Below are 23,980 nucleotides of genomic sequence, written 5' to 3' on the forward strand. Positions count from 1 at the left end.
GCTGCCCTTACTAACTAAGCACTGTCCATTAAATTACCTAAGGTACTGTCCATTTTTATGAGTAAGTAAGTAATAAACTATTCTTAGATTAGCCTTTTCTGAGTTACGTCTCTGTTTGTTGATTCATTATTTCTCATGTCGCCTGCATTGCCTTGTATAGCTTCTTCTGGATTTTCATATGGAAATATTCCTGTTCCGTTGGACTGCCAGAACCAAACTCATTTGTTTTCACTGAGACCTCAGTGATCCAAAGCCAGATGAACCCAAGGTTAAAAGTATTTATTATCCAGTGTTACTGTTTGTTCATCCCATGAAAGCAGTCACTCTGTCCTTCTATGGTCCTTTCACCGAGCCATCTGTTTCCTGTTTGTGACGTAAATACCATGTTTTGGATGCGGCTTGTGCAGAGTGTGGTTTATCCTCACCTCAGACATCGGCTCAGATGACTTGTCTAATTCCACAGTTGCATTTCTTTACTGTATTCTGCTTTGTATCTCAAATGGCATTCTTGTTTGTAACACTATCTTAGTGCTTTGCATTGCTACATGAGAGAGGTTTTATCAGCATTTGATTTCCCTGTGTGTGTTTCTATCTGCCTTCCATTGAGCACTACAGTTTGTTTTACCTCGCTGTGGAAAACAGGATGATGTTGAGCTCTTGTGTTATTGCTCCGGCTAGCATTGCGTGAGTTACTGCCTTGCTATCTGAAGGTTTCTGGTTCTAATCCCCCCTTGCAGTCGGAACCATGATCAAGTTACTTACCCTCAACTGCTCCAGTAAAAATACCCTGCTATATAAACGGATAGATAATTGTAAGGACCTTACCTAAACATAACGTTGTAAGTTGCCTTGGGAAAAGGTGTCCTTTAAATAAAGGTTAGTAGTAACTTTTCATTACATGTTTATAAGGAGATGTGAATATAGTATTCAGCTATCTGGTAGATAACTTGTTCCGTAAAACACGCACAGACTTGTGTATAAAACAAGCTGTCTCATCCCTTGATTGGCCTTGATTGCCGCTCTCCGTACCGGCCATGCTGGAACGCCCTCAGTGGGTCTTTGTTTTTCAGTCTGAAGGTCGGATGCTGTATAGGAATTGCGTGTGCCATTAGAAAGAAAGCCAGGCAGTCGTTTGGTGTTTGCCTAGCAATGCCCATGAGACATCAGGCCTGCACAGTTTTTAGAGAGCGATGCCAACAAGGGCCAGATTTCCTCAGTACCTGCTCGTGCAAGAGAAGGAGCCTTTCTATTAGGCGCCTTGGGTGGTCATTATCTGCTGTTGAACCATGTCAGCATCCCCAACCTCCTCAGTCATACTCACAAAGGCAGTTTGATATTGAGGCTGCCATCACCACCAGTCTCCTCACAGGAAAAGTTAAACCCTGACTGATAGAAGTAGATCATGCACTGAACCACAGATACTGTATGCTACACTGGTTCTTTGCTTCCTGTACAATGAAAGTGGCTCATGGACAAGTTTGTGGAGTCAGATCAGAACCTTGGCACTGTGGGTTTAGTGTCACAGATGCCCAATTCAAGCTATATCTCTTTGTACTGCTGTAGCTGCTGAGGTCATTTCTGTAATTCTGCAGTACAACTTTCTTCTGATTGGAAACTGTGGAGAAAGTGCAGAACTGAAAGGTCAACAAGAAGCACTTTGGAAGCACTGGTCTCATAGGCCTACAGAGGGATTTACTCTTTAATGTTGTCTAACAGTTCAGAATCCAAGCATTGTACTCTTTGTAATCCTGAGAGGCTTTGGAATATTTTTCCACTCAGCGCTGGTCTTTTGAGCATTTTTTTCCAGCCAGGGTTCAGGAATAGCTAGGTTTTCAAATCTGTGTGGGTTTAAGCAGGTCTTGCTTCGGTGGCCAAGAAGCTGGAGGATTGCCCTGCAGAGGTTAAAGAAGGCCCGATCTGTTGTGGGGCAGATGAGGCTCTGGCTGAACTTTCTCAGATTCCGGACACGACAACAAAAGAGGAAATGCAAGGTTGGCTGTAGAAAGTAAATTGGCCGATGGTTATTTTCTATAATTAATCCAAGCATGTTGCAGACAACCGCAAGAAGATAGACGACAGTTAATCAATTACATTTGAAGAGTGTGGAGTAAGATATTTGGAACAATTTGAATGCAAAATGCCAGACTGTCTCTTGTGTATTTAGTCTAGGAAAAAATTACACTGCTGTTGGAGCTTTGTGTAAGAGCGTAAGACCCTTTTGAAAGCCGTTACTCAGCCTCCTCGGTGAGAGATCAGCTCGTTGAAAGGAATCTTGAAGGAGGCCGGTGAAGAACTTGAGATGCCAGTACCTTTTGAAGCAAACAATTTGCTGCAAGCCATCCACATCAACTCACCCAAACTCAGCCTCGCATGTGTGCATAAACGGAATGTGTTACAGAGACATGGACGGGTAACTCGTTTTCTGTCCGAGTGTCTTTGCACTTTTCACAGATCAAACTCTGTACCTCACTGCACTACTCCTTCACTCTTTAGGACCCCCAATCTGTTTCCCCTTCTAGTTCAGTCATTGGGTTCACAAAGGTATGTGATGCCATCATGACTGTGCTGCAGTCTAGACTCATGTAGTTTGGTGCAGATTAGGATGCCTGTTTTACAACAAGTCTGGCAGGCAGTGGGCTGATGAACCATCCACACATAACCAAAAAGTTAGTGAAGGCTGCGTGACTCTAACGTTCAAGCGGCTGATTTACTTTGCGAAACAGGTCAGATTGGTATTTCCAATTAAACTAGAACTCCTCCGCTTGAACAAAGATAAAAAATATCAAGTAAGTGTCAATTTTTAAAACATGGGCTTATTAGATGAACTCAGATGACAAAAAGGACTTTATTTTTGGAAGCGGAAAAATATGTCATGTTTATCTCATTCACAGGTCATCTGCTGTGATCATTGAGCAAACATTAATTTTGACATTTTGAAAACTGGAAAAACTTTCCAGCAGCCAAATGTGAGCTGATAAAAAGCACATGACATGTAGAGCATGCAGCATGTTTCTTTAATGGTGCAAATTTTTACTCGTCAGCACACTGCCTTATCCCTTGGTCACCGTTACTGGAGGGGGATGCCATCTATAATGACACTTAGTGCCCAGCAGGTATTCAGAGCATCAGAAGTACTGATATCATCCTTGAACCAAATTTTAGGAGCAGCAAGAGCTTCAGGAACCTTTTGTTCAGATGTCCACTTTCACCAGGGTTGCAGTGAACTTTTTCCCATTGCCTCCCGAGCAGGTTGCAGATATTCAAACTACAAGAGCACGTGCAGTGATGTAAGGAGAAGTACTCATATGTGTGGGCCAGATGGCAAGAGAGCAAAGCTCTTGCAGGGGGCCCTAAATCCCTGCTGTGGCCTTGATAGAGGCTGCTGTGATGGGTGTGAGGCCATGGCTAGGTCACACCAAGCCCCAGGGTGATATACAGCAACTTGCACTGTTACACGTGCGGGAGCCACAAGGCCGGCAGGCTGCTATGTCCCGCTGTGCGTGGTGAAGACCCCGCAGGAGGTCCACACAGCCTATATTTTCTCCCTCGGCAATGGAGGCACAGATGTAGGAGGTTTGGAGCGAGGCACAATAAGTCCAAGAGCAGATCTGAGTAGACAAAGCCTTAGAGCTGAAAGATTTTGTGTGTGTGTGTGTGTGTGTGCAGCAGTTTTTCCTGTTCAGCCCAAAAGAGAATAATGACAGTAAAGCTTATTTTGGAAACTGTTTGCGTGAAGTAGGAGTGTGTCACTCTTTATCACAAACAGCTGTTGGAATACCATGTGTGTTTAGACACTTCCATTTTTAGCATCAGTTCTATTAATGGGTTACAGCCACTGTCAAGTGAACCATTACAAAGGTGGCATAACTCTCTGTCAAGCAAACAGAAGTGTCCGGTTATCTCTTAATTTTGAGTCATGCTGAATTTTTTTCGACCTGGACGCTTTTGACATCAGTTGATCTTTTCTAAATCTCTACTAGAAAGAATTCCTTCCAAACTGAGCCACAACTACATCAGCAGTTAACTTTTGAGTCACCCAGATTCACGTAAGACTCTCTCCTCTGCAGGTTTTTTTTTGTGTGTTTTTCGTGTTGGTTCCCATCCTATCGACATGTGGACGAGAAGTTCAGGACAGGCTAAGGAAATTCAGCTTTTTTTACTGTGTGCTTTGACAAGAGATGCAAATTATAACTTGAATGATTTATTTCCCTATATATAGGACAATAAAATGTGAACTTGAAAACAAAGCTCGATGTAGTTAGTGGCTTACATACATATCTTTATGCTTCAAAAGCTCTTTTAACTGCTAGGGTTTAGAGTTAGCTCCTTAATAACAGGTTGGAGATTCCTCAAGCGGCCCTACGAGGTAAATCAAACGAAGATTGCATGCGTAGTGGCATGAGCCAGCGCTCCTTCCCTCTCAGCCAAGAGAACCAACGGTGAGGGCTGCCCTCAGAATAGCCCAGAGACATGACCCAAAAAGCAACGGTCCAACACCGAGCCAAGCTACAGTCAAAGTAAGGAGCTTGCTTCTCAGAACAGCACTGTGAAAGAAATTTTCTTTCCTTTTCGGGAACCCATCAACCCCAGGAGATCCGCACAAAACACTCAGACACGCAGAGACTTTTCACGACAACATCGGCTGATGGGTGTCTCCCCGATCGGTTTGCGTTGCCTCTTTTTATTTCTAAGCTCATACATAGGTCATCAGAAGGCATGGCAACACTTTCGAAACTTCCCTTGTGTCCAATGCAAAAGTGGTCTACTCCGAGCAAAAAAAGTGTGTCGGGACGCTTCCTAAAGGTCAACAAAATTTCTTTGCGTCTCATTTCCCTATCAACATTTCCCATTGCCTTAAACAGAAAATGAGGCCAAGGCATAGCATACATTTTCTGAAAGTGTTAACTAGAACATATTAATCACTTGAACAAATTATTAAACACATTAACTACCCGAACATATTTTCACACCACACTCGAACGGACAATTTTTCACACCACAGCATCGGCCTCCCGCAGCTAAAAAAATTGGAAAGTATCAAAAGGCAGCACCGTGGAATTGTGGTGGTTGTGGCTTTCCAAAGGAGACGTCCCTCAGTTGCACTTGTGCTGCTGCCGTCATATGTTTCATGCTATAGATATATAAAAGGCAGCACAGAAACAATGCATGATCAGTCCCCCCGAAACCCGAGCTCGTGTTTCCGCCTTGGGATTTTGTTTACCGCCATATGGCGCGGTATTTCTCACATTGTGCACATCTGCCTCATCTATCTGGAAACAGGCTGGACACCTGCACAACTCGCTTATGTTAGAATGGCCGAAAATGTTCTTGCTTTCTCTGGGCCTTCCTGTTTTTTCCATTCGATGTGTAATTTTTTACTGGGAGCAACTGGCCTCTCTCCACCCAGAGGTCCTAAAATAAGGTTGGTTAAATTGACAGTGGGGGGGCACATGGGAAAAGTTTGTTGGCCTGCAATCCTTTTAAATTTAAAGACTGGAAAATGTTTTTGATTTACTGACTGTAAAAATTGGACATGGCCAATACGTTGTTGTAACTGGGGAGATGCTGTTTTCTGCAGCGTAATGTTGCTGGGCCTGCCTCCTCTTTCATGGCTCGGCTATTATGCAGAGCCTGTGTGATTTATCACCGCTTGCCTGGTTAATTCAAACGTGTGCAACATTACACCACGGTCTATGAAGATACAGTGCTTTTGCCAGTTTCTATGTGAAGCTACACTTTCACCGTTCTGTGTGTAAAACATTCAGACGACTGAGGTTTGGCCTCAGAATAGAACTTGTCTAAACAGAGTTTAAATCACCCATCACTTGATCGTGTCTTTTTTTCTCTTCTCTCCATGTAGCTTGTCTATAATTTTTTTTACACACGTCTTCTGACACCCCGTCCATGTGTTTTTTTCACACTGAGTATCACCAGGCTGGTTAAGGCATTGCTGAAAGGATAAAAACGCCTTATGCGGCCAGATTTTTTTTATTTTCTCCCCACATGGCATTGCCTCGGTGTCCTGGCAATCTTAAGTACCAACAAGGCTTTTAGTTTGAGCTCCACTTGTTAAAAAAAGAACTCATAATGGAGGCTGGTGTTCCAGTGTCATAAGGAGGGGTGCGGAATTGGTCCCAGCCCCTCTCATTCCTCTACTGTTCATAAATTTAACAGATTCACGTTGCAGGGCAGCTCATTGTGACTTTGACGTCTCAGTTTACAATAAGACCAGCTGGGTGGAGATTAAAACCAGGCCATGCTGGTCAAGGCCTTCAAATCCTAAGATAGGACCGTTTGTTTTAATATTCATCCACACCCTCGAGGTTGGACACATCCTGCCTCTGTCATTAATAAAATGATTAAAAAAAAGTGTTACCCTTTACAGGGGTGTGGTGGCGCAGTGGGTTGGACCACAGTCCTGCTCTTTGGTGGGTCTGGGGTTTGAGTCCTGCTTGGGGTGCCTTGTGATGGACTGGCGTCCTGTCCTGGGTGTGTCCCCTCCCCCTCCAGCCTTGCGCCCTGAGTTGCCAGGTTAGGCTCCGATTCCCTGTGACCCTGTATGGGATAAGCGGTTCTGAAAATGTGTGTGTGTGTGTGTGTGTGTTACCCTTTACATGAATGCTAAATGATGACCCATTCGTCCCGTATGACGTACGAATACGTTCGTATCTTTGGAAATTCTTAACTTGAACATTCTTAACATGAGCAGCAGGGTTGCGTTCAAGGAATATCGGGGTCATTTCAATCTGCATTGTCTTGCAACATGTTAACTAGCTCAAATTATGTTGAACCTACCTGTATTAGAGTTAAGGATGTGGGTTTTTAATGTGAACTTTGGTGGTTTGAACCCTATGCCTCCCTCCTGCATGACCAAGGTACTTTATTCCAGTAAATTACCCAGCTTTCTAAAATGATCAAACACTGTATGTTACTTTGGAGGAAAGTGTCATCTAAGCAATAACTCAACAATTTTTAGTGGGCTTTGCATAGATGGAAGTGGCATCAAGTCAAATGTGACTCACGGTGACCACCATGGTTTTCAATGTAAGGGAGGGAACAGAAGTGCTTTACCATTCTCTTCTTCCATGCGTGTGTGTGGGGTGCAAACACACGGAGAACATGAACACACAGCACAGCCTCAGCTGGAATGGAACCACAGCACAGGAGTTGAAATGTACGTACCAGCTTTACCTGCTGTGTTGCCCATGCCCTAGCCAGAATTATAGTATTACATAATGTTATATAATATTAGGTTTTGAATTTGTTTTTGTGTTATTTTTTTCATATTCTTCAAGCTTTGAATACTGAAATGTGACATTCCAAAAAAAGGGATTACAGGCTTGTGACGGACTGGCATCCCATCTTGGGTGTGTCCTCTCCCCCTTCAGGCTTGTGCCCTGTGTTGCCGGGTTAGGCCTTGGTGCGCCGCGACCCCGCTCGGGGCAAGCGGTTTCAGACTCTGTGTGTGTGTGTGTGTGTGTGTGTGTGTGTGTGTGTGTGTGTGTGTGTGTGTGTGTGTGTGTGTGTGTGGATTACAGTCTAGCCAGCTCTACAGCAGAATCCACACTCCATTTCTTTGTAACCCCGGTTTAAACCAGACATTCAGCATACTACTATAATTTCAAAGTTGTAAGCTATTATTGCTAATTTGTTTTGGCTCATTGAGACCTTTTAAATCTTTTTGGCATTTCAGCTCTTCTACTATGGAGCATGGTTACTCTTGCAGAACCTCTTTGCACATGTTACCCATTGCTTCACTCTGTGCTTTCCCTTCAGTGTGTCAGTGGAGGGGGTGCCCTGTGCACCCCGAGCAGTTGGGGGATTGGCTGCCCCATCTCAGCACAGGGACCCTGTTGTCCACATCCTGCAGAAATGTGTCGGGAAGCTCCCTGCCAGTGCGCGGGCTCTCAGTCCACGGCCAAGAGCAGAGACATGTGCAGTCCATTAGCCCCAATCAGTGGCCTTTAATCGCGGCCCGGGAGCAGGCGGGCGCCGCATGCCGTTGGATGATTGGTGTGCCGTCCTGATGAAAGAGGACAAGGGGGCTGTCCACAATTGCTCCATTTACCTTCTGTGGACGTAGAAAGACTGGCCTTGCCTCTCCTCTGCTGGGCCTGTTAAAGGAACCTGTTGCTCTGGCTAATGAGCACCAGTGTCTGTGAGCCACATTGTGTCCTTGAAACTTGGGAAAACAGGTTGTCCAAATGACTAGTCCACCTGTTCTGTCCGCACGTCTTAAATTAGTCTGGGCTTTTCCTCTTTGATCTTCTCCCAGTGGGTCAATGGCCCGCTTCTTTTCTCGTCAAAACTGGATGAGTAGACTAGCAAAGAGCAGGCTTTCCTCGTTTTTTTAGTAGCGGCTTCCAGTTGTTTTTGCTGGACTGCTTGTCCAGCCATCTTTTTACAACAAGAGCATTTTATTCATGTTTTTTATAGGGTACTAGTCAGTATGTCTTGACATGCCGATGGGAAAGATCCTGACCCATTGGACTGTGGGTGGGTCCTTGTGATATTCTGGGCTCTACTTTGGAGGTCTCCGAGGACAACAGCCTGTAGTATTTTAGAATCCATGAAATGAGGTGAAAGGTCATACTTATTTGCCCCTGGCCATAATGTAGAATAGAAATATGGCAGGAATTCAAGTGTGTAGGACTGCGTAAATAATTCCAACTGAACAATATTGCTAGTGATTTTTTTTTAGATGATGAGTCTTAAACAATAGTCTGAATTTAATTTCCAAGAAGGAATTCAGTGACCCAAATAGTAAAAAGCTGCCAACTATGTTTATATAGTCTTTATTAGTGTACATACAATATTAGCATTGCTAATATTTTTATTTGGACACGTTCTGGGAAGTGTTCTTAATTGTTGCAAGTAAAAAATGTAACGTGTAATCAATTATGAGCTCTAGGCACTGATGAATTTTGTAATTTTCCCAGCAAAATTAGACAAAAGCTTTTAATTCATGCTTTTTTGGAAGAGTAATAAAATTTGCTTAGTCAATGCTCTCAGCTTCTGTCTGTAGACCACATAAGGGAACACTATAAATATAGTATATCAATACAAAGATGTAACTATATGCTTTTCTAAAAAGAATTTGCAGACATTTGCTAAATCAAATTTGCCAAAACATTTTCCCTTCAGGACATGTATTTATATAGATGGAACTCTTGGATGATTGTTAGTGCTTAATTGACTAATATTTTCCTAATGCACCAAGAAGAGAGAAGGACAGGTTCATACTGTTAAACTGTGGAGTTTTCTAAAATTTGACATGTATTAAGAATGCATGTGTGCTCAGTCATCCTAGTGGAAAGGGTTAAGGGTTGGGGTTGTTCTCTGGAAATTAAAGCTTCTATTGTGAATTGCTGAAGTCAAACTCAACTTCATTGTCATTGCCACAATATGTCTAGGATATACATAGAAGTAAAATAGCGTTTTTTCCTGGAACACAGTGTGAAGAACAACATATACATAGAGGACATTGTAGAGGATAACATATACTTATATATACATATATCAAATGCAGTGATATGTTCAGTCAAACAGATAAATATAATAAATAAATAATAAAAGGAGGTAGTGCAAAAAAAGTACTTTTTTATAGAATATATAGTATTGAATATAGATATAGAAAGTATTAAATAAGTTTTCAGCAGAACAGTCAGTGGCATAAAGACATTCTGTACAGTCCATATTAAAGTGGCTGGTATCTTTCTGGATGGGGGGTCAGAGTTCAAAGTCAGGTATATTAGAGGTGGCAGAGAGAGTTCAGAATCCTGACATCTTGAGGGAAGAAGCTCTTGCACAGTCTGGTGGAGCCGCCTTGTAAGCTCCTGTATCTCTTCCCAGATGGCAGGAGGGTGAAAAGGCTGTGGGAGGGGTGTGTGGGGTCACCCACAATACTAGAGGGTTTGCGGGATCAGCGGGCATGGTAAATGTCCTGTAGGGAGGGGAGTGGGGTACCAATGATCTTCCCAGCTGTAGTCACTATACGTTGTAGGGTTTTGCGGTCAGAGACATCGTAATTCCCATACCATGCAGTGATACAGCTGATCAGGATGCTCTGACTAGTGCCCCTGTAGAAGGTGTGCATGATGTGTGCCGGCACACTTGCCTTACTCAGATTCCACAGGAAGTAAAAGCGCCATTGGGCTTTCATTGCCAATGATGCAGTGTTGGGTGTCCGGGAGAAGTCATTGGTGAGGTGCTCCCCCAAGAATTTACTGAACCGTCGATGGTCAGTGGGGGATGATGGGCATGGGCTCTCCTCAAGTCATTGACAATGTCTTGTTTTCCACACATTGAAGATGAAATTGTTGTTCCTGCACCACACAACCAGCTGGTCTACCTCCTCTCTGGATGATGTTTTATCATTGTTGCTTTTGAGACCCACTTCGGTTGTGTCGTCAGCGAAATTAATGATGTGGTTGGAGCTGGATCTTTCACTTGCACAAGTGTTGAGTCAGAAGGGTGAAGCATTAAGCATGTTAACCACCTGACACTTTGCCCTCCCTACAATTATTATGTATGAAATGAAAATATACAGTACAAGACATTGATATATAATTATAATACATAGTATTTGGGATTTAGTTCAGCATCCCATTAAATAGGACAATGCAATGTACGTTGATTGTTAAGCATTTCCAGTACTAGGTGCCTTCTATGGCATCACTTCATTTTACATAATAACATTATATTGAAAGTAACATTCTGTATAATGTTTGTATCTTGTACCATTGGTCTTAATGTGTAAAATGTGTATGCTCCTTCCTGGTTGTGGGTAAATCAGTTAACACTTGTTGTGTTTAAAAACATAGTCCCATAGTAAAAAGAGGGCTCCTCGCCAATGCTCTTTCAAGTAACAAACTTTTCATTGACAAGAAGTTGTCTCAGAAGCACTTAGGCTGGCATACTAATTCAAATCACGTGCCAAAATGTCACCCTATGTGCCAACAGACAGCAATTGTGATCAGTAAGCACTACTCTGGGGTTTTCACAAGAGCGGAAAACATGAAAAAGAAGCAAACAGAAGGTGAACAAGCTGTAGACGATCCTATGGCTTTGCATGCGCCAGTCTTGAGCCCTTCGTAGTTCTCCTTTGATTTCTTACTATTGTGATTATGTATTACAGAATTTTGTGATGTGTGGGGTAGAAAAAGGGGTCCAGGAGGAGGTCTAGCTGTGCACCAGAGTTCATTAATAGACTTCCTTTACAAGATTTCAGAAATGCACCTTTCAGAGGACTTGTGCACGAACTCTCCTGGCTCACTAGAGCGAGGGGCTGTCTTCCCCCTCACCAACCACGACCTGCTGAATGATGGAGAGAGAGAGACAGTTCATAGTGCTGCCCTGTACACCCCACTGTTGCTTCCCACCTCGCAGAGCTCCTGAGTTCTTAACGTTTACGTTCACAATTTAAATTTTCATTAATTTAGTAGACACTCTTCTTCAAAGCAACATACAACTCAATAAAGAAACTGGCATTTCATAACAGACAGCGGTAATAATGCAGACAGGCCATTCTCAAAGTACAGTCAGTGCAATAGTACAGTTTTCCTTGGCGCACATTACATGAGTAGCTGCGTATAGAACTGGTTGTGAGCCCCTCTCCAGCTCTGTGTCACATTCAACTTACAAGCCTTCCAAGTAACAAACCCAACTCTCGTTCTCAGTTGAGTTTTTAAGTCGTGGTCCAACTAGTTACTGTTTATGGCTAACATTCTCTTATGGCCACATCTTAAGTTGTTTTTGTCAATGGTTGCTGTTTAACATGAAGTTTACACTTATATGTATTAATTTCCTGATGCTTCTCCAAAGCGACATACATCTCATAGAAAATACAATGCATGCATTTCATTAGGAGAAACAGAGACATAGTTGCAGAAATGTGATTAAGTGCAGTTTGTTTCTTTCCACCATATGAATCAACGATGATCATGAGTAGCTGCGTAAAACTTTATCAGAATATCCATGATTCCTGATCGCCTTCCTAGTAATAATTTTTTTAAGTTGATTGCTTAACAGTAAAAAAAGCTGAAAGGATCATTTTCAAAGGAGTGCTAACACCACGTTCAATGTTAATGTCTCAGCTGTACAGGCTTCCATTGTTCTCAGTGAGATAAAAATAGTGTAACGGGGCCCCTAGTGAGTTGCACTGTAGATGGTTTGTTTTACATTTTATTGGATCTTGGAGTAAAGCCTGAATTTGCCTTGGGAAATTTGATTTCTTTCTCTTTGTACCCAGGACTGAACAAACGGTTCATTTTCTGCAGTATGTTTTTATAAGTCGAATGTGTGCAGGTGGTTCCACTATAAGATGCATTGGACAGTGTGTCTGATCACACGGTGATTACTGTGTGTGGTGGATGGAGCAGCCATTTGGCCATGGTGTGTGGTCAGCTCAGACACTCAGAGACCACATGTGCAGCAGGAATGCGCATCCACTCCATGTGCTGTCTGGTGCAGAATGCCTGAGTCACAGGATGCATGGAGGAGGAAGACTGGGAAATGTAGGGGTGAGCGTTTTCGGGAAAGTCGTTATCAGTAATTCATAGAGTCAAGGGGTCTGTGATTCAGCTTAATGTGACTCAGAGCCTTGACTTTCCCGCTCTCTGGCTTCTGCCTTCAGTCCCCAGGAAGCTGCTGCAGGAGGCTGTCCCCGAGCCAGCGGCGTACCCCCACCCCCTCCCCCACGACCCCAACGTTGTAGGAGACAGCGCCCCTCCGGACGGAACTCCACACTTGACTGCTGACTCCGAGCCAGGTATGCATTCCATCCAGGATGGCGGAGTGTGGGAGTGTTCCTGGGGGATACCTACAAAAGCTGCCTGAAAACCACCGACTGCTGGAATTTTCTGCTTTCTATAACATGTAATTGATGTAGAAGTTTTTCTTCTACCGTTGAATCCAAACTCACACCAGCACATGTCAGCATGGGAAAAATCTAAATGGTTAAACATTTTCTAAGGTAGAAATTGCATGCAAAAGCCTATAGAAATGACGGAAAGAAAAAGTCCAAAGTACAGATGTTTAAAACGTAGAAGGAAAGATAGAGCCTGAGGGATGAAAAGGCAAAATGAAGGGAGGTGGAAGACCCAGGGATGGAGAGTTTAGTGTCCACAGGAACAAGCGCGCACACACACACACACACACACACACACACACACACACACATTGTCTGAACCGCTTGTCCCATACAGGGTCGCGGGGAGCCGGAGCCTAACCCAGCAACACGGGGCGTAAGGCTGGAGGGGGAAGGGACACACCCAGGACGGGGGACAGGAACAAGCAAGATAACTAAATTAGAAAGCAGAAGCTTTGCAAATTGGGTCTCTTCTATACGTGTCTCAGGGCAAGATGGTCTGATGTCTGATGAGAAGCCGCACCACCTTTATTTAAAAGCTGACGGACTCCCTTCGAAGGAGTGCCAGTACGCCCACATAGGCCGCACCGTTTGCCATCGCTGTCTGCCCTTCTGGAAAACCACGTTCTTTATCACAGGCACTAGACCATAGGAAGAAACCCAGATCGGGAAAAAGACATGCTGGATACAGCATCATGTTTGTTTTTAGTAGCTGTTTCTTGGGTGGAACCCAACTAAGCAGAAAGTTCCAGCTTCGCTAAATGTTGTTTGCTTGGATTTTAGAAACATGGTTCACAGCCTTCTATGGTAAAGCACTTGAAACAATCAGCAAAATTACCTACAGCAACTTATAAAATGTATACCGTTTTATGGGAAGTACGGAGCTTTTGACAGCCGTGCAGAGGCAAAGAAAGCATTTAATGCGATTATCTGCATTGGTGCACATAGTAAGTATTACTGATTATTTTTGGGGAAAATCGTTTTTAGATTGTTTAGCATGCAATGACAGCTAGTATTTTATTTCTGTTACAGTAACTGCAATATATAAAGAAGCTTCTTTTCCCGAGCTGCACTGAAGCATGTGTTATTTGGTACATCTCCATGTATGGTCACATTAGGAAAATGAGCATTTACTGTGAGAGGAGAAGATATGGCTCAAGGGACTGACCCAGGTGACAGCTGCAGTTATGTAATTTCAGGGATCAGTTCTGCTTGGCTGAATAGCTCCACAACTTAACTGTTCCATCACTTCCTTCTCCAAACACATAACCCCCCCCAGCAGGGCACCAAATGAGACGAGCTTTTTTTGGCGATTGTCCTACTGAAAAATGGATTTGAACATTTTCTTGTAACACCTTCAAGGTTTAGGATGGTTCAGTACTGTATATCTTACACATACATTTTTAGATTATATTTTGGCTTTACAGAAGATGATTTTTGAAGATACACACACACACACACACACAGTCTGAAACCGTTTGCCGCAAATGGGCTCACTGCAAACCAGAGCCTAACCCAGCAGCACAGGGTGCAAGGCTGAAGGGGGAGGGGACACACCCAGGACAGGATGCCAGTCCATCGCAAGGCACCCCAAGCAGGACTCGAACCCCATACCCATCAGAAAGCAGGACCCAGCCAAGCCTGCTGTGCCACCGCGCCTCTCTTTTGAAGATACGTAAATGTAAAAAAAAAAAAAAAGTCTCTTTTTAAATTAAAGTCTTCATTCCGTATACAAATGAAGTGCACTGATTTGATTAAGATTTTTCTAAATATTCCAGTTGTTACCATCCTGTAAACAGACCTTTTTTTTACAATACACAGATTCTTTTTGAGAGAGAGCATTACAGCTACCATGACTTGTTCTGAGCTAGAGGTTCAGGTGGTAGCACTTGAAAACTGATGCTGTTATCTCAGAATACACACATCCAGATCCTTCATCTTGTAATTAGAGTGTATTTCTCTGCTCTGTGTGCAGTCTACTTTTAATTTTAGGTTGACCACCTTTGCCGAAGACTTTTTCCAAGATGGTTTGTCTTGTGTTTACGGATTACAAGCGTGGATTTTTCTTGAAGACAGTCAAAAGGACTTTTTTCTTAATGCCATGTGTCTCTTTTACATTTAACATGCTACTTAAAGTAAACATCCACCTGCAACCTGTTATGAGATCAAACAGATCTGATGCTGGTCATAGCCTGGGTATCAAAAATGTGTTTACACCATTCTTTTGAATTGCTGTGTATACTTTTTACTGTTCTTTTCTAGTGAACCACACCCCTCTAATTAACGTGAACAGAAAGATAAATAATCCTTTCGGTTTCCATTTAGTCACAAAATGTGAAACTTTGCGGTATATGCTAGAAAAGGTTTAGGGTTATACTTTACTTTTGAACAACTGCAGACTTTCATTTTTCATATTTATAGCAGAGAGGTATAGTTTCACTTGCAGGTCCTTTTGTTAAAAGTACATTTTAAATTCCCTTATTAAAATTGCACCTAAAAACCCTGGTACAATATGACTTAATATTAAATGTACTGATATAGTTCATAACACGTATTGGTGTGTGCATAGTTTCATTTGGAGAAATAGATTTATTGTTGAAGGCTGCATGACAGTGTGCTTACGTGGACTGGTAGCTCTAGATATAAATATATAAAAAATAGATATCACAGCTCTCGCTGCCACTGTATCTTTCTGGGGATCAACAGGAAAAAAGACACGGGGAAGGAAGTCCGGTGTGTACTCTGTGGGAGAGAAGACAATTTGGGTGGGAGCAGATGAGCGACCCCCCCTCACCCTGAGCCCCACGATGGATTCCATGCCAGTCCACACCGAGATGACGTTGATCAGCAGTGCTATAGCTGCCTACATGTTTATAGCTGGTATGTACTGACACCCAGAGAGGTTGAATTTTGCTCTCTGCTTTCTCGGTAATAGGAAACCGGACTGAAGGCTGTTTTATGGACACTGTAATTAGTACTATGGTACAGTTATTGAGAAATGCCGTAAACCTCTCCATCCAGTGTGATTTCTTTTACGCGCATCGGTCAAGGCACGTTAGTGGCTAAATGTTGACTATATAGGGCTCGTGCAAAACAACAAGACCTTGGAATCTGTATATGTGTGGAGATCAAATAATGGCTTAGTCAACTGTTGGGGACAGCTGATTAAACATATGGGTTTGTTTTTTGTGGCAACATTCCTCCCATCTTGAAAGAAGAAAAATACACTGTGTGCATGACAAAAAATAACCAATGAAATGGTCATATCTGAGACAACTTCACTGGACAGAATAAAACAGTACAAGAAAGCGCCATAAAAGTGATGTACCCTTGGGCTCAGGGAATATCAGCTGACTGGGAAAACATCAGTATTCTAAACATGGTGCATAGAACTCCTGCAGGAACACTATTCTACACGCTGCCTCAAACGTATGGAATGATCATGGCTGCAATCTGACATTGAGGACACAGTTAGAAACAAATTAGTTCCATGTGACATTATGAAGTCGTGTTTAATTTTGTAGGATCTACAAATATTATAGCAGTAATGTGTTCCATCCGTCATGTTCAAGGCAACAAGTACAAGAGTGGTCCCTCAGCGTTCGAGTGTAGTAACCTAACACACATCTGTATGTGTTTCAGACCACCCAGAGCGTGCCGCCTTGTACTTTGTGTGCGGAGTGTGTCTGGGCCTGATGCTCACACTCTTGGCCTTGGTGGTGCGGATTTCCTGCCATGCTGATTGCCGTGCCCAGGTGCCAGAGAAGCGGACCCGTGTGGCGCGCAGCGACAGCCACTCCAGCGACAGCGATTCAGACTGGGACTCGGCCTCAGATCTATCGGCGCGCCGCCACCGCCGTTTCGAGCGGACTCTTAACACCAATGTGTTTGCGTCAGCTGAGGAGCTGGAGCGGGCACAGCGGCTGGAAGAACGCGAGCGCATCATCCGCGAGATTTGGATGAACGGGCAGCCCGATGTCCCTGGCACGCGCAGCCTCAACCGATACTACTAGACCAACCCTGCAAGTTCCGGGCTTTCTCGGGTCCTCTTTAACTTACTGCAGTGGGAATAAGCTCTTCAGCATGGGAAGCTCAAGCTCAGAGCTGGAGGCAGAGTGACAGCTATGCAACACTGGCTTTGTCCAGCCTTTCTGTGTTTCTTTCACAGTGGAGATCTTAAGGGATTTCTGCTATAGCTATTAGCCCTGTTCTAAGACTAAGGAATGGACAACTGACATTGTTGGAGGAGAACTGAGAAATGGGCTATTTAAGTGTCCAGTGGAAGGACTTGGCAAGCCTTGCTTTGAACATAGAATTCAAAGAGACAATCTTTGAGGAATTAAAAACACGGTACCATGTCTAAAATTATGGTAGAATGGGGCATGTGGACTTCAAAGTTACCATTATTGGGACAATGACATGTTAAAGACGATCACATAACTGATAACCAAAAAAAAAAAATCATCTCAGCCCTTATGAAATCTATTTTGATATTTAATAGATTTATTTTTGTGTTATGAAATATTTTTATACAATGGCAGAGCTTTGTCTGACACCTCAGGGATGGAACCCTTTTGTTTCATTGTATGACCATTTGTATTTTTTTGTAAGAAGGGGCTTACTGCATGCATTGTTTGAGATGTCAGAATTTTTTAAAAACAGAAAAACTGTCTTTAAAACCTCAAAGAGGGAACAATGTTTTTTTTTTTTTTTTTCCTGGAACGTGCAGAGTGTTGTGTCTTGCCCAGCTGAAAGTGGTTACTTTAGAAATACATGGTTGTGAAATGTACAGTTGTACCGATAACGTTGTTCTACTGTGTCAGGGATAGAACAGCAGAGCCGGGAAGCTGAGCACTTCTTATTTGAAAAGGAGTCACATAGTGATGTGTTACACCTGTCAATTACCCTAGAAACAGCCAGCGCTAACCTTGAATAGCCGCAGTCTGAAATGGATTCTCTTTCAAGAACAGCTTAATTAATTCACTTACACTAGTAACACACCTTTGACTAAGGCATCAGCTAAATCAAAAATAACAATTGATTAGAACGCTCACAAAGTTATTTGTTGGGCCATTGTTATTCAAGGATGCTTGTATTTTATGGGACCAATGGAGATATCCTCAGGAGGTTGTGTGCAGAACATGATTTAGGAGTCAAAATTTTTTGATCTGATTCTTGGTTAAAGATGCCAGTTCAAGTCCTAGCCTGTGCCCCTGTTTGTGGCCCTGTAGCGTTATACAGCACATGACATATGGACTATTGAATTTTAAAGTCCGTTTTTCAATCTATGATGCCTTTAACCTTAGAGTCTGTTGAGTAAAAATGTATGCAACAATTTTTTGTAGCAATACAATCCCCTTGCCTCTAAAAAAAATAATATACAATGTCCTGCTCTTTTTTACTGGTCATAAATTTTGTTATAAATTAGTTATTTTCCTAATAATAAGAAGAGGTTAAGAGAAATTGTCATATATTACAGTCGTAAAATTGCTGGCCTGTATTTCTTGCAATAAAGGTGGATTGTGCTCAAAACGTCCTGAGATTTGAAATATGCTAAATGCTAGAATTGAGACCAAAAATTAAATGTGCTTAAAATAAATTGTTTTAAAACAATTCCTGATTCATGAATTCATCTTTAATGCAGTAAAGCATCCCATTGGAGCTATCAGTCCAGTTATATGAGTTAACCATCCTAAAAAGTACAGTACCAGCCAAACACTCCAGTACACTTGCTGGAAACTATTTATTTTCCTTGTGATTAAGAACATTTAACTTTGATCAGGAAAAAACCAACATGTTTTCCCAGCTCTCTCTCTCTCTCACACACACACACACACACACACACACAGAGAGTTCTACTGTAATTTCCAGAGGTAGGACACTTTGGGGCTGCTTTTCTTTCCTTCTTCTGTCCACTTCATCACATTAAAGTGTTGCCCAGACTGCTCAGATGTACTCAGACCTTTTACTGGTACTGTATGGCACACAGACCTGATTATGTACTGGCTACACATCCACCCTGACTCAAAAACATACACAATCAGCCCTCATATAAAGGCATCCAGTTCAATGAAAATATACACCAATTTTTCTTACAATGACCTTATTATGCTCTACAAAGGCATTGCGGCTTGCGTCAGATATTTTAGAAGTATACTTTTGGTGTCTTAAACCCAGAATGTTTCTCAGTCTCAATGGTGTCAATCTATCTGCATCCTGACTACAATCTAGTGTTTTTAATTGTCACATTATCCTGGAAACAATGGCCACTTGTGTATAAACGCAGGTCGAACGGTGGTAATCGGACTCTCCTCTTTTAATTTAGACACTAGGTGGAGAGACTAGTACCTCGCTGAAAATTACTACAACAGGATGTGGGATTTGAACTGGAGTCTTTCTAAGCCAAATGCCATGATACCTGCTCTAGCTCCCTCCCTGTTACAATTCAACCCTTGTACAATAGGAATTTACTGATAACTGAGTGATTCCACAGAACAAATAAGCCCCATGAACTGAGGAATGGGTGTATAATGCAGTCATTAGACATTCATCCCTTTAACTGACACTTTTCACCAAAGTAACTTTGGAATGTTAAGGTACTTACACTTATTGACCCCTTTTTACAGGAGCAATTGAGGGTAAGTACTTTCTTTAAGGTAAGAGCAATAGCTGAATATAAGACTTGAACTTACAACCTTTGAGTCCAAAGGCAACAGCACTAACCACTACAGTGCCAGCTGCCCCACAGAAAAAGTGGAAAACTAGTTTGCTGTTGCATTATTGAACATATTAGCCCGGTTTACTGGTGGTGTGTTTACAGTTCACTTGTGCAACAGCCAAGTCTTTCAATGTAGGCAGTACACCTTAAAAGAATTTAAAGAAAGTTTTGACGCTTTTTAGATGCAGTAGACTACCAAGAGCTTAGTACTAGAGACAGCTGGTAGCGTAGTGGTTAGAGGTATGGCCTTTGGACCCTAGGGTTGCAGGTCTGATCCCCACCTTCAGCTGCAGTACCCCTTGTGCAAGGTACTTACCCTCAATTGCTCCAGTAAAATTACCCAGCTGGGTAAATGATCATAAGCATGTAATAATTGTGACCTTCACATTTTAAGTAGCTTTGGAGAAAAGCGTCAGCTAAATTAATAAATGTAAATCATGTACTGAAACGTGACACTGATACACAATTTTATTACATTTGAAGTGTGCCAGAAACTAATAACCAGGTAGCGTTCTTCTGACGGCTCTTCGGGTTTGCTTGGGAGCCACTTTCAGTCGGCTAGCACAGTGCTGTGAGGAGTACCGGGACTCATTGGCGCTCAATTAGCGAGGGGGGAAAGACTGAGCCCCGGCAGCCATTTTTTTTCACCTGTCTAACCCTGTAGCGCAGCCCCTCAACAGCGCTCTGCCGCCGGGCTCACGAGAAGGTAAGTTTGCTTGGCGAACGACCTTTGAAAAGTGTGGGAGAGGTTGCAGTGCAGGAAGAATGTAGAGCCCGAAGTGGGTCGGAAGTGTCGTTTGAATCGCCATCTGCACTTGGACAATTTTCGCCTTAACATGTTTTTGGAGGAGGGGGACACATGATGAAATGAAGATAAGAGATCATTAGTCTTGTTAAAACACAGGTTCGTCCTCTCTTAGCCCTCGTGTTTTTTTTTTTGTAGCAGGTTGTTGTTTTTATCCTACACCTGCAGTCATGTTGGCAATTTGGAGCTGACTTTACATTTAAAAAGTGTACATTCAGCAAGCTGCGAATGAGCGCGTGGCGTGAGAGCGCAGCCGTTCCGCGCGCCTTCCCGCCTGCTGCAGTGTGCTGCGGCGCGCGCTCCATTTTGTCTCATCCCGCTCGGCGCTGCGTCACATCAGGGCACTGGGCGCGCGCTCTTTCTCGTGATCTTATATCATTCCGGCGGAGCCGCTTGTTTTGACTCCAGGCGCTTTAAAGAAAATGGTTGAATTAATTAATGAATTAATAAACGAGGGCGCGTGTGCAACGGTGAGTTTAATTTTCCGCTGCAGCCTGGAATCTTACACGTGCTATTTCCTTACCCTAAATTAATTATTTTCATGGTAATAATTTCACAAGTTAAAAATAAGGGTGCACACCGAGGCGACATGTTTCAGCTGTTCTTCTACGGGATCGGAAAACAACTATTAATTTGGCTCCAGGACCGAGGAGACGATTTGATGATTGTCACATTTAAGAAAGATTTTGTTCCGTTAAGGTTTGTTTTGGCTGCCGCGCAGCTCCTCTCGCGCGCTAGATAAATTGCATCGATCCGGTTCAGCTTTGAAGCTAATCGCCCTACTCTTACTACAGGTAGCCTATCGATCGCGCGCCTCCCGTCGTGACGTCACAGCGTCCCTGGAAACCCGCTCGCGCTCCGCTCTCCTGAATGTTTCATTATCCTGCAATTGGGGATACGCTATTATTACTGCTCACTGATACAGGCATTCAGAGCGGGGTGAATGAACTGCTCTCTGAGATGTGGTGAGGTTGGAATGTTACATTTCTCGTATGGATGTGTATATTCAGGTTTTAGTTTAAATTATACACTACATTGATTGACTGAAAATATTCCTGGGAGGATGGCACAGCGGGTTGGACCGGGTCTTGCTCTCTAGTGGGTCTGGGGTTCGAGTCCTGCTTGGGGTGCCTTGTGACAGAGTGGCGTCCTGTCCTGGGTGGGTCCCCTCCGGGTAGGTCCCCCTCCCCCTCTGGCCTTGTGCCCTGTCTTACCGGGTAGGCTCTGGCTTGCTGCGACCCCAATTGGGACAAGCGGTTCAGAAAATGTGTGTGGGTGGCACAGCAGGTAGCGCCTCGGTGTCTGTCTGTGCTGTGTTTATGGCTTTTGGCTCAAGTCGAGCTCAGTCTGCATGGAGTTTGCATGCCGTCCCCGTGTTTGCGCAGGGTTTACTCACAGTGCCGCGACGTGTGACTCTAAAGGTGCCTGCAGTGTGTGAGTGTGCGAAGCTGTGTGTGCTGAGCTGGTGCCCCGTCCAGGATGAACCCGGCCTCGCGCCCTGTGAACTTTGAGTAATGACCAAAAGAGAAAGGCAGAGGTAGCACAGATGAGGTCCCTCCGCAAGGTAGTTGTGGGCCAGGACAGGAGAAGGAGGCCAGCGAGCGGAGAAGTGCTTTGAAGTAGAATCACTTGTAAGCTAAGTGCCTTGAACCGAGACAGAATGCAGGCTGGGCATCTCCTGTGGGAACAGCCGTACCGTGCACAGCCCGCTGAGACACCAGAGAGACATCGTATCTGGGTTCTGGCCCAGGAATGCTCGTGGATGCCCCAAGAGGAGCTGCAGCTGGACACTGTTGCTGCGGAAGAGAAGTCAGGCTTGGCCTCGTGCCACCGTGACCCTCACAACGATAAGAGGTTTGAAGATGTATGATGGATGGCTCTTGAAAGACAGTGAGGGATATTGTGTTTTGTTTGCTGCTCCAGGAATCGCAAGGTGAAAGACCATGGCCCGTACCAAGCAGACCGCACGCAAGTCCACCGGTGGGAAGGCCCCGAGAAAGCAGCTGGCCACCAAAGCAGCGCGGAAGAGCGCGCCCTCCACCGGAGGGGTGAAGAAGCCCCATCGTTACAGGTGCACCAATCCTTTTGTCCAAGAAATACACCGGACCCAAAACAGGCTCTCTTTCTCACAAGCATAAAACAGTTGTTTCTCATGCAGCTGCTCCCCTCCCACCATACCTCAGCCAGGCCTGGCACCGTAGCCCTCCGTGAGATCCGTCGGTACCAGAAATCCACCGAACTGCTCATCCGGAAGCTTCCCTTCCAGCGCCTGGTACGCGAGATCGCCCAGGACTTTAAGACAGACCTGCGCTTTCAGGGGGCAGCCATCGGAGCTCTGCAGGTAGGTCACGTTACGCTTAGGTTGCAACGGTTTTAACCTAACACCCTGCTCGTCTCATCTGTTTAATTGCAATATCCAAACTGCTACATATTTGTTATATATAACATTACAGATATACTGTACATTAGATGTAACGATATTTCCATTATTGTATATTATTTGCACCAGTACTCATGTTTCCAGTTTCATTATTTGCACAAGGTGCCCGTTTTTGTATGTTGTTGTCGTCTTGTCCTTCGCCGTCCTTTTTATTGTTATATTGTGTTTCATGTCTGGCACCGAACCACAGCCAGTTCCTGTATTCCTGTGTGCTGTATGCACTGGCAGTAAAGGGATGTGAGCTCTGAGACTTTATATAAACTTGTCATGTCGATCCAGCTCATCACAAGTTTCTGCTCATTATTTCACTGGTTTTTCAACAATAGCTAAAGTGCATTAAGTCCCCAGCGGGTGCCTGTGTTGTGTCGTGCTCTGCTGCAGGAGGCTAGTGAGGCGTACCTGGTGGGACTGTTCGAAGACACTAACCTGTGTGCCATCCACGCTAAACGTGTCACCATAATGCCCAAGGACATCCAGCTGGCCCGTCGCATCCGTGGGGAGCGTGCTTAGTGTCTCTTCGTGGCAAGAAAGTGTATACTTTTTAAAATAGGGAAACTTTATTTTTTTTCCTCTCACTTTGTAATAATCAATGAAGACTTATTCTGTACAAAAAAATGTGTTGGGTATTAGTTCAAATAAGTTTTACACAGCATATGACTGTACATTTATAGTGTGTTGTGCTTGTGTGTTTTTTTTATTTGTTTTATATGCACATATGTACAAACAGTATATATAGTACCTGATAATACCAACAGCAGACCATTTGTTGCTGCTGTAACCTACTTTTTAAAAAAGTAAAACGGAGGATGTTTTATCATATAAGGGAATATGTCATTTCTTGGATGTTAAATATACTGTGGTGTTTGTGCAATATGTATTCCTGACACATTTGTAAAATCATTAAATGCATCGTTCTTTATGTGTTATATTCATGCATTGTTCTGGTTTATTCATGTTTAGTGTTAATTAAAAAAAAATTAAGTGTACGGTACATTTTCTTACCATTTCATTTTTGCAAATTTACACACGTGTTTTGTAAAGAGACGGAATACAATACACGACCCCTTTTCCAAAATAATTCTGATACCTGAATGTGAATAAATAATAGAAAGGACTACATGGGGGAGCAGGAGGCTGCAGACCATTTCT

The 23,980-nt window shown here is 43.4% G+C and overlaps 2 protein-coding genes across 6 annotated transcripts in view; both read left to right on the plus strand.

Moving 5' to 3' along the window:
- Positions 1–18,437, plus strand: part of eva1aa (eva-1 homolog A, regulator of programmed cell death a) — a 61,772-nt gene extending 43,335 nt beyond the window's left edge. For all 4 annotated transcript variants that reach the window (XM_018735058.2, XM_029258311.1, XM_018735059.2 and 1 more), the window contains 3 exons: positions 12,635–12,769; positions 15,575–15,748; positions 16,511–18,437. In XM_018735058.2, coding sequence (XP_018590574.2) covers positions 12,635–12,769; positions 15,575–15,748; positions 16,511–16,881 — 680 coding nt within the window. In that variant the 3' untranslated portion in view covers positions 16,882–18,437. The remainder of the gene's footprint in view (positions 1–12,634; positions 12,770–15,574; positions 15,749–16,510) is intronic.
- A 1,776-nt stretch (positions 18,438–20,213) lies between these two features.
- Positions 20,214–23,704, plus strand: LOC108924142 (histone H3.3-like). Of its 2 annotated transcripts, none has more exons than XM_018735339.2 (4): positions 20,214–20,292; positions 22,315–22,462; positions 22,579–22,732; positions 23,213–23,704. In XM_018735339.2, the coding sequence occupies exons 2-4, from the start codon at positions 22,335–22,337 to the stop codon at positions 23,339–23,341; spliced, it is 411 nt and encodes a 136-aa protein (XP_018590855.1). In that variant the 5' UTR covers positions 20,214–20,292; positions 22,315–22,334; the 3' UTR covers positions 23,342–23,704. The 2 variants fall into 2 exon arrangements, with proteins under 2 accessions (XP_018590855.1, XP_018590856.1); XM_018735340.1 differs by lacking the exon at positions 20,214–20,292 and adding an exon at positions 20,830–20,861.
- Positions 23,705–23,980: the final 276 nt, after the last annotated feature.

Source organism: Scleropages formosus, chromosome 1 (assembly GCF_900964775.1).
Source record: "Scleropages formosus chromosome 1, fSclFor1.1, whole genome shotgun sequence".
Classification (NCBI taxonomy): Eukaryota; Metazoa; Chordata; class Actinopteri; order Osteoglossiformes; family Osteoglossidae; genus Scleropages; species Scleropages formosus.

Excerpts from the sequence above, each read along its gene's own strand:
- LOC108924142 (XM_018735339.2), top strand. The coding sequence starts at position 22,335 with ATGGCCCGTACCAAGCAGACCGCACGCAAGTCCACCGGTGGGAAGGCC. Across the intron at positions 22,463-22,578 it reads AAGAAGCCCCATCGTTACAG|GCCTGGCACCGTAGCCCTCC; the intron begins GTGCACCAATCC and ends TACCTCAGCCAG. Across the intron at positions 22,733-23,212 it reads CAGCCATCGGAGCTCTGCAG|GAGGCTAGTGAGGCGTACCT; the intron begins GTAGGTCACGTT and ends GCTCTGCTGCAG.